At 36.9% G+C, this 18,222-nt stretch overlaps 1 protein-coding gene across 2 annotated transcripts in view; it reads left to right on the forward strand.

The window, feature by feature from the left end:
- The window catches only part of DMD (dystrophin), a 2,214,577-nt gene that overhangs the window by 526,662 nt on the left and 1,669,693 nt on the right, over positions 1 to 18,222 (forward strand). For both annotated transcript variants that reach the window (XM_027607979.2, XM_027607980.2), the window contains exons 6-7: positions 4,090 to 4,262; positions 10,539 to 10,657. In XM_027607979.2, coding sequence (XP_027463780.1) covers positions 4,090 to 4,262; positions 10,539 to 10,657 — 292 coding nt within the window. The remainder of the gene's footprint in view (positions 1 to 4,089; positions 4,263 to 10,538; positions 10,658 to 18,222) is intronic.

Below are 18,222 nucleotides of genomic sequence, written 5' to 3' on the forward strand. Positions count from 1 at the left end.
GCGGTCCCTGAGAGGACTCACAGCTGCAAGCTGTGGCAGCTGCAGCAACAAGCCCTTCCTTGAAGGACAATCTTGGTGCTGTATCCCCACGTCCATCATACCTTCTTTGCCCAGTTAACTCCTAGTCATTTTTTTAAATCACTGCTTAAAGACATTTCAACCTTTTCCTTTTAAAAACAGATGTAGGTATAGCTGTATACACACACACACACACACACACACACACACACACACACACACACACACACACTTGTTTAAATTGATTTTCTCGCTTAGGAACTGTAAGCCCAAAGGGTGGGAAATGATTCTGCTTTAAGACTCACCTCAGGTCCAGCTCAGTGTCTGACCAAAAGTTGGTCCTTAATAAAGATTTCTCAGTAATTATCTTTTAGGTAGGAAAAGAACTGATTATCTTCCATTACCCTTTATTATTTTTTTCATAGCAACATTTGTACCCAAATAAAAGCAATACCAGTGAGGCTGAGGCTGATAAGCTGAATTAATGACATAATGATGCTAAAGGAGTTTTGGATTGCATACCATGTTGTCCTTTAACATTATGTGCATAGAGGGCGGTCTGGCCAAGCATTTCACGAATGAAACCCATTCATCATGGGAGGGTTGCCTGATGTGCAAATCACCACCACTGAGCCAGTAGGTGCTGAGTCCAGTCCTGGTTCAGCACAGGACACAAAAGTCCATGTCTTGCAATCACTGTGCTTGGAGACTGTGCATGTTATAACTTTAGAATACGATGAGAAAAATGATATATCTTATATAACTATTTGACCTATTTATTCCCTGAGTAACTAACTAAATAAGCAGGTCAGGAAGGAATTAAGAAAACTGGATAATCTGCCTCTAAATAATAGATTTGGCTATCAAGGGACGGTGATAACCATATGCAAAGATTTCACATCTTCAAATCATTACCACATTTACAAAGCATTATCTCAAATCCTTTTCAAGTATTTTTTAGTTAGATTTAACAGCCTCTCCTAAAATTTGCATTGACTCTTTCATAAAAAGATGACTAACATTGGAGATGTTAAAATATGTATTTTCCTCTGAGGCCTTTGTTAACTTCTACATGGCTGAAGAAGCAAAATAAAATGTCATATTTAGAATACACAATAAATATTCATCATCTGATCAAATGTTGGTAGTATATGGACCTCACACTTTCCAAAAAGAAAGCCCTTGGTGGTAAAAACTCTTCCCCCCCTTCATTTATCCCTTCCTACTATCTTCTTTTTTTTTTTTTTAACATATAATGTATTATTTGTTTCAGAGGTACAGGTCTGTGATTCAACATGGCTACTTTTTAAATATAAGTCAGGCCCTTTATCATATACCTGAAGGAAATATATAAGTAAATGTGATATCGGAGGGGGAGACGAACCATGAGAGACTATGGACTCTGAGAAACAAACTGAGGGTTCTAGAGGGGAGAAGGGTGGGGGGATGGGTTGGCCTGGTGATGGGTATTAAAGAGGGCACGTATTGAATGGAGCCCTGGGTGTTATATACAAACAATGAATCATGGAACACTACAAAAAAATAAAATGAACAACAACAACAAAAAGGTAGCCTAGTAATTACCCTTTTACTAGAATATGTAGACAGTTTGTTCTATAATGTGGTGTCACTGCATTCTCGAAACCTAGAGAAATGTTTAGAATGGATTTCTGCATCAGGTTAGTTAGAAGAATGAAACTTGGGAAATACAGCATTTGCACAAAGCCTAGGAGAGAATCCAATATTCAGAAACCAATTAAAATAAAACCAAGAGTCTGGCCTTTTTCTCCTTCTCCATGGTCTGGGTTTCCACTTCTCTTCCGGCTTCCGGGAAGAGAGGGAGGGAGGCGGAGCTTCATGGCCCGCAGAACCTTACCCAGACCCCAACCTGAAACCAGACCAGAGCCTGGTGGCCGTCCAGGCTCCGCCCTCCCGCCGGCGTGCAGTCCTCTGCTCGCTCAAAGACCGCCTCCTGCTGGCGGCGTCGGGAGGGTCCTGGGTCACCTTTGCTGCTGACAGTGGTAGGGCTTGCGCTGGCACATGATGGACTTCCTATGCAGTGCCATGGCGGTCCTCGTCTATCTCGCCATCTCCCTTGCAGCTGTCCCCAAATCCTCGCACAGGGCTTTCAGTGCATCCGGGGCCCCTGGCTTCTTTGCCACCATCCTCCCTGCAAGGGGCTTCTACGTGATCTTTAACCACGGGGCCAGAGTCCTCAGACGAGGAGGCACTGCAGGCAACAGCCAGAAAGACCGAAGTGCCGACTCCGGACTCTGACTGAAGTCCCGTGAGTGCCCAGGCAACCTGAGCCACACAGGGCCGTCAGTCCTGCCCCTGTGGGGGGAGTGTGGCCAGGGGACAGTGTATGCTGGGACAGGGGCTGGGACTTCTCGAGGAGCTGCAGACAGAGCGGCCCGCCCACAGCCCCACTGTGACTGCACAAAACGGCACCACTTGGCCTAGCACCGCCTAAGCACTCTGCGTGTGAGGGCATCCTGAATGTTCCTCCCTTTCTCCCTATGTCTGCTGCACAACTCTAAGCCCTTAACCTCTCTGCCGAAAACAAGCACAAGGGGACAATGCAGATAGAGCCTGTTATCCCGTCACAGGAAGCATTTCGTGCTGCCGGAGGAGGGAGGGTGGGGGTGGGAGGACCAGTAATACAGCCCTCCAGGCGCTGGCGGTTTTTGTCTGCATTTGGTGCTTCTGCTCATACCAGGCACTTTGTCGAGAATGATCCTTCCAAGATTCTTTTGTTCAGGGAGTACCAGGTCCCTCTTCATTCTTCATACTGACCTTTGCCCTGTCATCTAGGAGAGAGTGGGTCCCCGTGACAGTAACTGATACCTCACATTTTTGGAGACCACGCCTACTTCAGGTGACATGACTCTTCTGAGTCTAAGGCTGTTTCAATGAAAAGCTCATAGAGTAGTTTATCAGGTCCAAAATATCAAGAACACCATGAAATAACAGTGACAGCATCCTGGGTCACTGGGCAGGCCCAGCCACTCTTTTCCCCAGGGGTGACCAGCACTATGCTTCTAGACACCAGGACAGGTCTTTCACCACCTCTGGAGAGGTAAGATGTGCCTGCTGTGTTCATCTAAGTACGTACGCTGTGTATGTACCGTCAATGGGATTTTGTAACTTTTTTTTTTTTTATACAAAAGCAGCTTCTTAAATGTCATTTCCTGTGACCCAGGGGGATTCAGGAGGCTTCATACACGAGCCAGAGTTCTGGACCCATGTTTTGGGCATTTGTAACCTTTGTTCTTCTCTTGCATGTGAAGCTCTTTCCTGAAAAAAAGCTATAACACATTAAACCAGACTGACTGCAGAACAAAAACAAATGAACATAAAACTCAAGGCAATACATTCACAGCTTTTAGGGATAAATACTTTTTGTTTTGTCGATTTTTTTTGTTCTTTATTTTAAATAGGCAAACTCATTTTTCTGCTCTATTTTTTTTTATTTTGGTCAGTAACTATAATTTGCATTATTTTAAGTTATAGTATAAACCTAGGGATTTTATTTTACTATAGTTGTCCTTTGATTCTTGAAGCAACCTTGTATGTATAAGAAACAGAGGCCTAAAAAAGATTAAATTACGTTTGTTAATATTGTAGTAACACAGTTTGTTAATAGCAAAGGCAAAATTTGAACCTAGGTTTAAATAAAGTAAGCTCATTCTCTTAGCCACTGCCATTCTTTCTGTCCTAAAAACACTAAAATTAAGTCCTTGGTTAATAACAAGTCCGATGTTTTTGTACACTCTTCTCTAGTATATCCATTGAAAGTTAGGAGCACAAAATTAATAGTTTAACGTGGCAGAATCCGGGAGTTGATATTAAACGTGTACAGTGAATGGTGTATCATGACACCAACCAATCAGAATAGATTCCTAACTAATTAGAATGGACTCCGTCCTGGTAGAATCTATTATTTCTTATTACTAATTGACTCTAAAATTTCTATTACTTTTTACTGAAGATTAGGATATTTAAATTTGAGTTTGTGTGGTTCTTGTTCAGGGAATGCATTTTCTTATGAAAATTTCTTTCCACATGTAGGTCAAAAATGTAATGAAAAATATCATGGCTGGATTGCAACAAACCAACAGTGAAAAGATTCTCCTGAGCTGGGTCCGACAATCAACTCGTAATTATCCACAGGTTAATGTCATTAACTTCACCACCAGCTGGTCTGATGGGCTGGCTTTGAACGCTCTCATCCACAGTCATAGGTAAGGAGACTACTGAGATATTGACTGATTTTTGTAAGTATTGATTTAGAGACTGATTATCTTTTTCTCGAGTGTGGTTCCAGCTCATTTCCTACTATGTGACATGTTGTGTATTTAACCATATTGATCTATCCATTGGAATGCACTGAATAAGAATATCCTATTTTTTATGCGATATATCATTTCGTTGTTGAAATATTAAAATACTGGAGCATGAATGTGGTTATGGTGGGAGGGGGAGGGGACCAGCATGTTTGAAATTGGGACTCTGCCAGAAAGTCAAGGTTATATTCTAACTTGGCTAAAAATGGAGTTGGTCTTTCTAAATAATGTATTAGCATGGGCCTAAACAATAGAGCTAAAATGGTTCCAAATCTCATGTGAGTGGCTGTAGCAAAATTAATTACTATCATCCGATTAATAATGTGAAAAAGAAACATTTCTCAGATACACACTTAGGTAGCAAATACGTAAGGCCTTGTGTTTTGTTTTTTTTTTCAGGATTAAAAGAGGCTGGGAACATCTTAGCAACCAAGGCAAAGAGCAGACCACAATTAATTCTATGACTCAGTGCTTAGAATATCAAAAGAAACAATTGCTCTGGAACAGCAGAGCAATTGCTGTTAAAGCACTGAAAGAGAGTTCTGTGGCTCTTCATAAAAAGAACTCATTGTGATACAGTGAACCAAATGTTCTTAACTGTATTCCATACACTATTGTATTTTCTAAGATAACAAAATAGTTGTTTGCTTTTTTCTTGTATAAAGCTTAATAAATGAATTACTAACAGTTCAAGAAAAAGCAAAACAGCATGGGAAATACGTACATATAATGCATTCATTTATATTATATGTAATATATAAATATATATTCTATACACATTACATTCACTCTAAGGGATATCTACTTTGGTTTTCCCGTTACCCATCTCTTTTATCCAGCCCAATCCCCAGGGTCAAAGACATCGCCTTATTAACTGTGTTTGAAATGCCACTGGACCGCATCCGCACTGATTTTCAATGCAGCTTATCTTTGCTCACTTTGATCTTTCTTTTCTTGACGGGTCTCCCATTTCCCTATGTTGGTCTTGTTTCTAGAAAAGTCCAGAATATAAACTTTCTTCATGCTAAAGCTCCATCCAAGAACAAATGCTCTCTCAATAAGCAGCTTTGTCAGGTGTCTTGCTCCAGCTGGATTTAATTAACCCCAACCAGACTGAGTTTCCAGGTGAATGACTCAGCAACCCGATTTTCAAAAGGAGGCAAGCTCACACTCATTTGGCATGTTAAGCAGTGTTAACACGTTGTTTTTCCTAAGTATGACAGGAAGAAAATTACGGCACAGCTTCAATACAGCCAGATGAGAAGGAATAGAGGCATTCATTCTGCATTATAAGTCAGTGCTGATTTATGCAGCCACATGCTTCACAGTAAGGGCCTGAACATATCGATCTTGCTGTTCCTGTACACGTTTGCAGATGAACAGGAATATCGAGGATCAGGTTATGCGGTCCTTGTTGGCTCTTCAGCATTTTCTTTTCAAGTGGAAGGCTTCAGTCCTGCCAGCAGCTTCACACACTGCGTTTGTTAATATTGTATTTCGTGATTTCTGAATATACTTGTAATACAGTAAACATTTCCAGATTGCCCTGCTGCATCTGTCCCTGACCCACTCTCTCTCTCAGAATATCGTTTATATCTTCTCTCCTGTCATATTGAATGAATCATCAGTAACTACCTTTTCATACATACCATAGTTACTTTTCAAGAGGTTTCTCGCAGTTGATAATGCTCATTCATGAATCATCTCTCTTTCTCTTTGACAGATGTTCATATTGTTTATCTAAAGAAAAAAAATGCTCTGAACTTTCTGTTCCAAGGTGATTATCACTGGTACAGTTAGGAATATCACGAGGTGTTCTGATTTCAATAATTGAGTGACTAAGCTCTATAGAACAAAGGCATGCACTTAATATAGCGCATAGGGGTTGACAACGAGTCTTGCCAAAGATTAGGATATTGCTGGCTTTATATCTGTTTAAGGCTAAATTTTATCTTAGATGTAGGAAATTGGAAGTATTGTATTAAAACACAATGTAGACTACAGTGCACTTAAAAGGAAGCCAGATTCTGGGGCGCCTGGGGGGCTCAGTCGTTAAGCGTCTGCCTTGGGCTCAGGTCATGATCCCAGGGGCCTGGGATCGAGCCGCATCGGGCTCCCTGCTCTGCGGGAAGCCTGCTTCTCCCTCTCCCACTCCCCCTGCTTGTGTTCCCGCTCTCACTGTGTGTCTCTCTGTCAAATAAATAAATAAATAAATAATCTTTTTTTAAAAAAAAGAAGCCAGATTCTACTTTTTTGGGAAAACTAAATGATAATTGGCTAGAAATAGCTCAAAATATATGATAAATTGCAGTAAGTGTAATGTTATAATTAAATTTTCTTCCTAATTCTTCATTTTAACTTATTACCATAGAGATAACATGTGGTTAAAAAAAAGTGAGACACTGGGGGAGGTGCAAAGGAAAAAAGAAAACAAAATAGAATGTGTCTTCATGACCCCAAGCCCACCCCATCGCCGTCCACTTCCTACAAGTGGTTACTGTCAGCAACTTCTTTTATTCTTTCTCATGGTTTTCATAATTACATATTTTTATTTCCTGAATAACTGGTGTCTGACACTAGATGGATTTAGTCCTTGATATGAAGCCCACAAATACTATCTCTTATCCCCATCTGTTTCCTAATTTGATTACTATAATAAGATAATTTCATTCTTTTTAAAATTTTTTTAAAGAATGTATTCATTTGAGAGAGAGAACACGCACAGAGGGAGAAACAGACTCCTGGCTGAGCAGAGAGCCCGACATGGGGCTCGATCCCAGGACCCTGGGATCACGACCTGAGCCGAAGGCAGACGCTTAACCCTCTGAGCCACCCAGGCGCCCCTAATCATTTCATTTTTAAAATTGTTGCCTGCTTTACTTTAAGTGGTCTTGCCGTACCTTGTTTCATCAGGTTAGACAAGATCTGTTGACTACCTGATATAACAGATGACAAAATGACACATTTGTACTTCCTCCTCTTCTCTCCTCCCCACCTTCCATGTTGTTATTATAATATTCTTAGAAAAATTTCTTTTGAGTATAGTTGACACGCAATGTTATATTCATTTCAGGTGTACAACATAGCAGTTCCACAGCTCTAGACATGATGCTATGCCCACCATGAGTGTCACTACCATCTGTCACCATGCAATGCTATTACAGTATCATTGACTACATTCCCTCCGCTGTGCCTTTTATTCCCATGACTTATTCATTACATGACTGGAAGCCTCTCTCTCTCATTCCCCTTCACCCATCCCACCCACCACCCTCCTGTCTTATAGTATTATTCTTGCATCAACAGTGTCTGTAACATTTATATATGTGGGTTATAGGTGTTTTTGACATGAGTCTATACATTGAAAATGCATTAGTTATTTCATAAATATAATTAACCTTAGAACAAAGTAATGAAAGTTGATGTTTATTAAGTTAATGTTATTTTGTAGCCACTTTTCGAATTAAAATAGCCCACCTGTTTCTCATGACATAGACACTATAATTAGTCCCATTGCACATATTGGGAAACTGAGGCACAGAAAGGGTGTATTATTTACCTAAGACCATTCGGCTAATACGTGGTAGAGCCAGGATTTGAATTTATAGAGGACTCTGCTTATCTACTAGGGCTATGTTGTCTTATTCAATTTGTCTGCTTCCTCAAAAGACTGGTGAACTTTGGTTGCATGTATGGGTTCAGGTTTGGGTTAGCATGGGAAGGTATGTAGCTTTCTTCTGCAGTTGGTTAGTCTTAAAATTCTTTATGCATTTGGAAATCGTAGTTGTTTAAAATGTTAATTAATGATGAATTTTAATGACTTAAAACAATTTTAATGCTAGAGGAAACCTCCGAGGCCATTTAGTACATTTCCTTCTTTTTTAGATGAAAACACTGAAGCTCAAATGATAACATGACTTAGCTCCTCACCCAGGTGATTGGCTCGTGGCTAAGAGGAGAAGGGGATGAAGGGAAATGGGTTAGAATGAGGAAGCAACTCTATGCTTTTTCATCCTCCTCATTTAACCCTGCTGATTGTACTGCAGGTGAGAAAGCTAGTTTCCCACACTCTCCCCCCTATATTCTTTCCTGCTTCCCTTGCTGAGGGATGTAGAAAAGAAGGTAGGGCAGAGGTTGCGTAGTGAAGTTAAAACTTCCCCAAATAGTTTAGAATTTAATTTGTATTTCTTATAGTCTTTCCAGTACTAGAGTCAGCTCCCAACTTGTATATATTTTAGGTTCTAAAATATTGTTAGCTCTTTTGGGTAAGTTGGAGTATAGAGGGCACATTAGACTTCCTAAGAAGTAGACAAAATTCTGGTAAATTAATCAGGGTGGCATCAAGTAAAGAAAAGGAAATGAGAGTCAAATGAGCAAGTTGTACCTTTATTTTCAGTTGTGGTTTTTGAAAACAACAGTTAAGCCCATCCTTATAATTTCCTTGCTTGTAGAGCATGAGTTCTTAAACAGGTGTCCATTGACAGACCCAACTGTCCTAAAATTCTACGGAAGTTATGTGTAAAGATATGGACAGGTTTGTGTATGGATAAAAGTTTTATAGTGCTCATCAGATTCTCAAAGGCATCTGTGTTCCAGAAAAGGCAAAAGGCAAAGAACCACTGGACTAATGGTTTCCAGTCTTGTTGGGGTAAATTGTAATTCCTTAAACAGGCAAGGCCTTTCACAAACTCATCCCAGTTCCCCTTCCTAGGAACACTATCTCTCAATGGAGCCCGGCCTGTGAGGTCTGACTGACTGAGCACATTCTGCTTTTTTTCTTCCATAAGAACTTTGGTGATTTTTCAATATCCACACAACTCAGAATTACCTTCTCAAAAACTTCTTGAATCTAAACCCAAACCACCTTAAGCCTCAAAAAAAATGTTTCTTGACCTCTTCAGATTTTAGAAAACCTTCTATCTTATTATCTATATTTTTTTACATTTAGAATTTATTTTAACTTATGATGTGTGCATTTTTTCCTTATTAAATTTTAAGTCCATATAGGATAAGAACTCCCTCTTATGCTTCCTCATGTTTTCTCTATCATCAAGTAAAATGATATTCATATAGTATGTTCTCATCGAGTCTCTGATTGCATGTCAACAACATTTATCGATTCAACACATATTTAGTCAATAAATATTTATGGACCTGACTCCTATGTGTCAGGCTGGGTTTCTAAAAGTGAACAAAACTGGTGAAAAAAATTGTATATTCTGCATTCTAGTGGGGGAAACAGATAAATAGACAAGATTAATTAAATATATAAAATATTAAATAATAGTAAGTGGTGATGAGAAAGAAAGGAGGAGAGAGGCAAGGAGTCAAATCAGCTGGTTAACGGGGAACCAGACCATGTAGGGCCTTGTAGGTTACAGTTAAATCAATGAATTTTACTCCCCGGTAGCAGGGATTTGAGAAGAAGTTTATGATGAAACATTTTAACAGATCACTCTGGCAGCTTTGCCGAGAATAGATTAACAAGGGCAAGAGTGGGAGTAGGAGAGCAGTTAGAAAGTTAATGCAATAAATAATCCACACAAGGTAAAATGGTGGTTTGGGTGGAGGTGATGGCTGCAAGGGTAATGAGAAGTGGTCAAATTCTGTATAGATTTCCAACTAAGCATTGTATGAGAGTGAGAGTCATCAAATTAGACTCCAAGATTTCTGTCTGAGCCACTGCAAGTTTGAACTTGTCCTTGATTATTGAGGAAAGGAGAGCTATAAGAGAAGTAGGTGGGTTGGGGGAGTGTGATGGAGATGAGTACCAGAAGCTCGGTTTTGGACACCTGAGTCTTGTGATGACTCTAAGTGGAGATACTGAATAAGCAGATAAATCTAAAGTCTGGAGCTTAGGGAAGAGGTCTGCGCTAGGCTTATGAAATTGGAAGTTACCAGCTAATGGTTGGCATTCAAATTTCTGACACCGGATAACATCAATATATTTTTGTTACTTGGCAAGGGAGAATAAATTCTCCTTTGTTTTCTTCAGGATTTTCAAGTAAAATTGTGACTTGTTAAATGAAAAGTGTTATTGAGGGGTTATGAAGAGTAGCACTCAATTCTTGAGGATGATGGACATGGGTTGTCAATTAAAAATCAGAAATGAAGTGAATCTCATGAAACATTGTAAGTTGATTTATATTTGGTCTTTATGTGTGTGTATTTCAGGCCAGACCTGTTTGATTGGAATAGTGTGGTTTGCCAGCAGTCAGCCACACAGCGACTGGAACATGCATTCAACATTGCCAAATATCAATTAGGCATAGAGAAACTGCTTGATCCTGAAGGTTGGTGCATTTCTGGACTACCACAGTTTTTAGTATAATTTAATATTTATTGTCTCAGATTTAACATTTCCACAAACTAAGTACAAGAGAGAAATTATGCATTATATGTTTTTTCTATATCCTGAGTGTATTTAAATTGTTCTTCTTGTAGCGTATTATGAATTGTCTTATATGATTTTAGCTCTCAAAGTACCACTATCTAAAAGTAAAGTGTAAAACTTGAGAAAAAATTCCAAGCCTTTAGAATGTATATGCCTCATGGATGAAGCATACTACATTTGAAGTACATTGACTCCAAATAGTTATAAAAAGTTCATGTTTTGCTTATTCTACCGAGAGATTTGATAGACTAATCAGCTATAATTAATTAGCTACTCTTGCCAGTTTCATTCATATACTCTATAAAAGGCAACATGGTTTACTCTTTAAATCAGGAAATCTATTCCTGGCACTGCTTCTGTTACAAATTGTCACTCTGGGGGAAGTCCTCCATTGGACGGTTATTCATTTTCTGCTTCTTCCGTTGACAGTACTGTATTTATATTTTTATTATATTACACTTAAGTAAATTTCATCATCTCTGGTGCTACATAGTCATACTTTCCAGACACATGGATTAGAGGGATAGTGATTCTTGACCTCTGCTTTTCTTCTAACCTATGAGGCACTGTTTTTGTTTGCCAACTTGTTTGAAATTGCAGACTCTGTTCTCACTTTCTTGAGGCTTTCCCATATTCTAAAACCACAATTTGGAGAAGCAGTGTCTGTGGAGCTGATATTTGGGTAGGGTTATGTAATTAAATGGTCTTTGGAATATTGAATCAGTTCCAACTAAGGAGATCAAGTGGTGGTAATAGGGTCTCATCAGGAAAAGCTCAGAAATAACTCCGAGGATATTCTTTCAGTGGCGAATTTATCATCCACTAGAATCTAATCCTCTGTGTTGCAGACCTGATTACCTCATCTTATTGACAGCAGATCCATATGGTGGCAGTGGGGGGGGTGCATAATTTTAAGCTCAAAGACGATATATCAACCAAAATTAAAATTCAGTCATTTTAAATGAGATATTTAGCTATGACAAGAACCAGAATACTCACATGTAATTGACCGATATATTGCTCTTGGTGGGCACATATACTTGGGAAGGAAAATTATAATAGCACAAATGTGTTTGTGAGGTTGAAATCAGATTAAGTTCATTAGAAATGTTTCTTCTGCTTTAAATAATGCATAATTTAGCACTGACTCCTGTAAACTCTTTGTGTTGCTTCAACAGATGATTAGCATCCCTCCTGCCCTGGTTTAGCTCTAAGGAAGAAATTGTATCAGTCATATTTCCTTGTTTTGCAGGATGGGGGAGGGTTACCTCACTTTTGACTCCCATACTGATTTACATGTTTTTTCATACTCCATTGAGGTAGAGAAAGGCAGATGTAATGGAAATATGAACTCTAACCCTTAAGGATAAGAGCTACAGTGTATGGATTTGAAGGAGAAGCCTGTTAATAGTGTTTTGTTTTTCATTAAACCCATACATGGTAAACAGTTCCCAATATCTGGGATATATGCTCTAGTTATTCTTGTGTGTGTCCTATCCTTCATAAAATAGTAAGAGTAGGTTTAAAATAGATCTTTTTCTTGTTAAGTGATAAAATGGCTAAAATGGCTTTTGTTCTTAAGTTTTCCTTTGAATCAGTGAAATAGGGACACCAAATAGGTATCCACATCATAATCAGAAAATAGATTGATAAGCCTGTAGTCAGGAAAGGGCAGTTACGTAAATGATGTATTTTATAGTATAAAATAGCCTGATATACCCAATTCCATACATTTTCCTAAATGGAAAGTATATGTTGAAATGTACATCCTGTAGACCATTATAATATCTCAAACAATTCAAAATCAACCAAATATAAAATGAAATACATGCTGATTAATAGAGAGCAAACCACTGGTTATGGTTTCATTTTGCCAATAAAGTCTTCGATCTGAAAACCCTTTCTGTTTATGGGCTCCCTTCCAATTCAAAGAGCGTTCTGTCTCCTAAAATGGTTTATTATGGTTTATTTATGGCTCTCAGTAGGACTAGGATTCAACATAAATCTTATGTTATATTTTTAGGTATATGTCAGTTCCTGCCATTGTGTTAAGGAAATACCCAAATATGCATCTAGAAATTGTTCAGAATTTTTCTGGAGATGATAACAATGATAATTGAAAGAAAAAAATATTAAACTAAATCATAAGGATTTTTATTCACTGATTCATTAGTCACAAAATAATAGTATATCTAAAACTTAGAACACTCTCTTCAATGTATCTGACATGGGAGATTCATGAACTTCTCTCATGCCCTGTATGGTAATTACCTTTGAGATGTTCATATTTTTATTTAACCAGATATTCCTTCTTTAGCTTATGCATGATGATGTCAGCTATTATCCCACAGCGATTTTCATTTCATATCTAATATGCCTTTTAGGAGGTTAGTAAAACATTTTGCTTTATGTTTGGGAAGATTTTTATTTTGGGGGGCTTGAAGTTATATTTGGCTTAAGAAATACCTGCCAAAAACTGTTTTTAGAATTTTAAATGTATGCTTTGCTGATTGGGCTGATTTATAAATTAAAAAGTCATTGAAATATTATTTGGAGGTTTTCATGTCTTGCATATATTGACTTTGGTATGCTTTGTTTGGCTTTAACTGGTGTTTTGAGGCCTGAGGTTTGGTTTTAAGAGGAATTGCCTTTTTAAAATGAGTAGCAGTAAGCATTAGCATAAGCAATTTCAGGAGCTGTTTCTGCTGTGTTTAAATGTTAACATATGCAAAAATAAGTACTACTAGGGTAAAATTTTTTAATAATTTATGTGTCTTTATGCTCATAGATATAAAAGGTTTATCTCCTTCAAAATATATCCTATTGTGAATCAGGCGATTCATTTTCTGTCACGATTTCCCTATAAGACATGCTTACTACTTGCATTGTGGGTTTTATATACCCACAATTATTGTTTGCTTCCCTGAGTTTCAAGAAATTAGTTTGTTTGCCAGTCCACACAGCACTCTCTGCATTAAGAGAATGCTTTGTCAGCTTTTTCATGTGAATAACAAAGTGAAGATAGTCTTTTTAAAGGAATAAAAAAAATCGGGGATAAAAATTGTGCTGGTTCTAGATATCTTTTGCATGTTACTGTTGTAAATTATTTCCATTTGGATATGCAGTATGATGTGGAAATGCCCTCACTTGTTTACCAGGGTAACTTTAGAATGAAAGACAACGAATGAAGAGAGTCAAATTTGAAGAACACTGAGGCTTGCGAGAAATATCTGTAACCTCAATATCTGTAACAAAATGACACTTACAAGCCAATTAGTTTGGTTTCAATTCACTTCATTTTAACTTCGTGAGGATGGTGACACAGATTGTATTTTCTGCTTGGCTAATCCCTGCATCCCTCTTCAGTTGTTTTTAGAGTCTACTTTTCCCAGAATAAGCTCTGCCTTGTGGAAAGTTACACTCTTGAAATGAATGGTTTCAGACTTAACTTTGTATCCATGCAGTTTATTAGCCTTTAAAAAAATTCAAGGGAAAATAGGTGGCATTTTCCATAAAAGGGAAGAATACTTTTAAGGCCTTTTATTTGAGTATCCGTTGTTTGAGCAAGCAGTGTTTTTTTTCTTTTATCTTTGTTCCAACCATCACATTTTGATTCCCTAACAGCAAGAAATATTAGTAAGTATTGTATACTAAGTTAAAACTGAAAGAGGAAGACCATATCACCTCAGAAGGGTGTTGTTAACTTAAATAACCAGAACTTTTTATGGACATGCATATTCATTTCATATCATTTGGACTGATTTTCCAGAACCCACTCTAGAATACCTTTTTATCCCAGAAAATGTAATGAGATTGGAATATATTTGTGTTCCCTATGTATATGATTTCACCTAGAAATTTTTATTGTAAGTATCTCAGATTCCTTAGAACCAAACTCTCTGCAGTGTAAAATGTTCTTTTTCCCATATATTAAAAAAAAAGTATTTTGGTAGTACATGGGACTAAAAATGGCCATTGCCTTTTTGATAACAAAGTAACCTGTACAAGATATACATTACTTTGTGCCTTTCTAAAATTGATTTATATCATTATCTCTGGCAGAGAGTCTTTCGAGATATTACAAGTTGTTACTATCTAAAACTAAATCCTGAGTGTCTTGGAAGAACATATTTTTAAGTCTAGTTTTTCTGTTATGGAAAATGGAAAGTATCATCTTCTGCTTATGCAGATATGATAATAGCAAAATAATGTTCCTATTATGTCAGCAGGAGACCACTTTTTCCAGGATTTCTTTTTTAAAGAAACATTAAAATTTGATCATTAAAATCAAATTATATCATTTAATAGTGTTAAATGTAATAATAAGGAAAATATTTCTTTAATTTTGAACTTCAGTGGATTGCCATTGGAATGAGCAAATTAGAAATGGTGTTACATTAGCGAAGGAATGGGGTACATTAGTAAATTTAGTGTTGCCATCTCATTTACTTAATGTATATTGAGCACAACCTTTTAGCAAAGGAATTTTGGAAACACTGTTAAATAATTTAAATGTGTACTTTCATTAGCATTGCTTAGAACAAAGACTAGCATTGGTATCTAATGAGGCTTTAGGAAAACTGAAGGCCAATGCAGAAGTCCCAAGAAATGTGATTAACATATTCTTAGCCTGCATATCATCAGAGTAAGGCTACTTGTTAGTATATCTTTGACTGTTTTTAGGTTTTACCCTGAACCTTACTTTTTTTTGGTACAACATGTCTTTTCCATGGGCAGACACATTACATAACTAGCCTTGACTATCCAGTGCCACTTTAATGTACTTTAATGTGTTTCAGTTGAAGATGACTTTACCAGGGTATCTGGAGGCATCCTTAGTTTTATCACTGCTACTGTAGAAAAAAAAAATCTTTAAGGGACAATGAGGCAGTACTTTGTGTATGAAAGTAATACATAGCAAAATAAGTAAATGAAAACTCTCTACATGGGTAAAAGGTCATCACTAATAGTATACAAATATATTAACATAAAAATGAGGATACAGATATTATATTAACATTGTGATACAGTTGATTATAGTAACATTAAGATATTACTGTTGGAATCTTTTATTTCCTGATGGAGATCTTTTAAATTGCTTGTCACAACAGAAATCCAAAGCAAATAAATATGTTAACATTTCCAGTAGCCTGAAAAGTTAACAGTGGCATGGTGGGGGGGGGGTGGCAGAGAGAGAGAGAGAGAGAGAGAGAGAGAGAGAGAGAGAATGTGAAATTTAGTGTCTCTTTTTGATGCGGTCTCTTCTATATTATTTTCAGTTCAGATAGCATAGAACACTGAATATTTTCAGGACAATTTGAACAAATCAGTAATAAATTGATGTGCTTTTTGTTCTGTTGATTCATTTCAGTCATTTGGATGACTGAAACAATTGGATATAACTGTCCCAAATTCACCCACTTAGACACTATGGAGACCTCCAAAACATTAAAAAAAAAAATACATGTGTGTGTACATGGCCTGAATTTACCCTTTATACCAGATCATTTAGCATCTTGTACTAATCTTTCATGTCCTTTTATTACAATTTTGACTTTGTGGGAAACAGCTGATTTATATTTTTTATCTCTGATAGGAGTTGATTTTTTAAAATGAATATTATTCATTGTTATAGTTAAGTAATGTGGTTTCTCACTTGATTGTGGAATTTAAATAATGAAGTATAATGTAACATGTGATTTAAGATTTGCATTGTATATGAGTTTTTATATCAAATTTATTCAGAAGCATTTGAGTCTAATCCTTTCCTAGATAACTGGGAATTTCTTTTCAGTTATTTTACCTGGATGTTTTCTATCTAAGTGGAGGAAACATAACATCTTAGGCCTATACAGTCACAGTGAATTATGTTGAATGACTGACAGGACATCTATAAATTATTTAAACAGCTGGGAAATGCATCTACCACATTCCAATGCTGAATGACATACAATAGATTTTTGTGAATGGTGTCCCTAGGTATATCATCACTAGGAGTCCATTAGACTGTTAAGGAAAATGTATTAGAAAAATAATTTGTTACTCCTTTGTTACTGATTTTAATCAAACTCAGCTCTGAAGTATTAAATGAGATATTAGTAAGTGTTCCATGGTTGATATCTGTGTTTCTTATGTGTCACAGAGGAGTGTAGCCTTAATCAAAAGCATTTTAAATATTTAATGACAGAAAATGAGGATAAAATGGCATAAATAGTTTCAAAATTTCTGAGGTTTTTGTTGAATCAGTGATGATGTTTGAAAGTAAAACATATGTTGCTTATGGCTGGAACATTTTGATTCATTTCACTGTTTTCAAAGTAGAATTAACTGTGTTTGATTAAAAAAATTAGAGAAGATAACCCAGAACTTGCAAATGAGTGTCTGAAAGCCTTAAAACTCAGTATGAGGAAAAGAGATTATCAGGTTGCTACATGTATTTCCCAATTAAGTAATTTCTTATATAGAAATATATGGGCCATTTGATAGCTGGAATATGAAACAGAAGATGAAAATGTATTAGTTTAGAAAAAATATTTGGGTAAAATAATAATGATTTGGGATCTTGGTTGATGCCACTTAATTCTTATAACAGGATGGTTATCCTTGTAGAAGAGACCAGAAGCTTTATAGTAGTCTTATGATTATATTTAAAAATAATTAAACTAATAATTAAAATGATAGTATACTCTTAGATTTATTGTCTTATGGCAAATTTGTGGGGTTAGTGGGTCATATGCTGTCCACTTGAGAGATGAGCAAATTGTTACAGCTATTAAGTGCTTGGGAATGTTATGTATTATTAAAATACAATATGGTGGTTGAAACCCAGGGTTTTTACTTTTAGAAATAATCAGTTGTTCTGTAGTATCATTCTCGTGAGTTACTTTTTCAATATTGCCGAATAAACTTGCCTCAGACTGAAGCACAGTCACCCCTTAAGAGGGGTTTTCTAATTTATCACTAGTGATGTAAACTCAAATATGTAAAATTCCTTTTGGTAAAATATAACTAAAATTTAAGTAGGGCAACCATGTTCTTGGAGCCTCACATACTTTATCCTATCTTTTTTTTTTTTTTTTTAACACAGTAATTCTGGGGCAGTTAATCTTTATGGGAAAACTGAGTCTTAGGAAGCTTTCCTAAACCCAAGATCACATAATCAACAGAGAGATGAGCTGGAATCAAGTTCAGGTTTTCTCTTCTCGGAGTCCATGTTATTTCCAACAGGAGTGCCCAATAAAGTCTTGTGGGGTGATTTATGAAAACACTGGGGTTGGAGCAGAGATTCTGATTTCATTGGTCTCTGGTGAGCCCATGACACCAGCAACGTTTAAGAACTCATCACATGAGACCATCATATAGCCACGGTAATAATAGCTGCAATGGAATAGTTGTTTCCATGAGGTATGCCTTTTAAGAGGATAAAATCCGAATCTGTTGTCCCAGAGTTTGTTCAGACCTCTA

Source organism: Zalophus californianus, chromosome X (assembly GCF_009762305.2).
Source record: "Zalophus californianus isolate mZalCal1 chromosome X, mZalCal1.pri.v2, whole genome shotgun sequence".
Lineage (NCBI taxonomy): Eukaryota > Metazoa > Chordata > Mammalia > Carnivora > Otariidae > Zalophus > Zalophus californianus.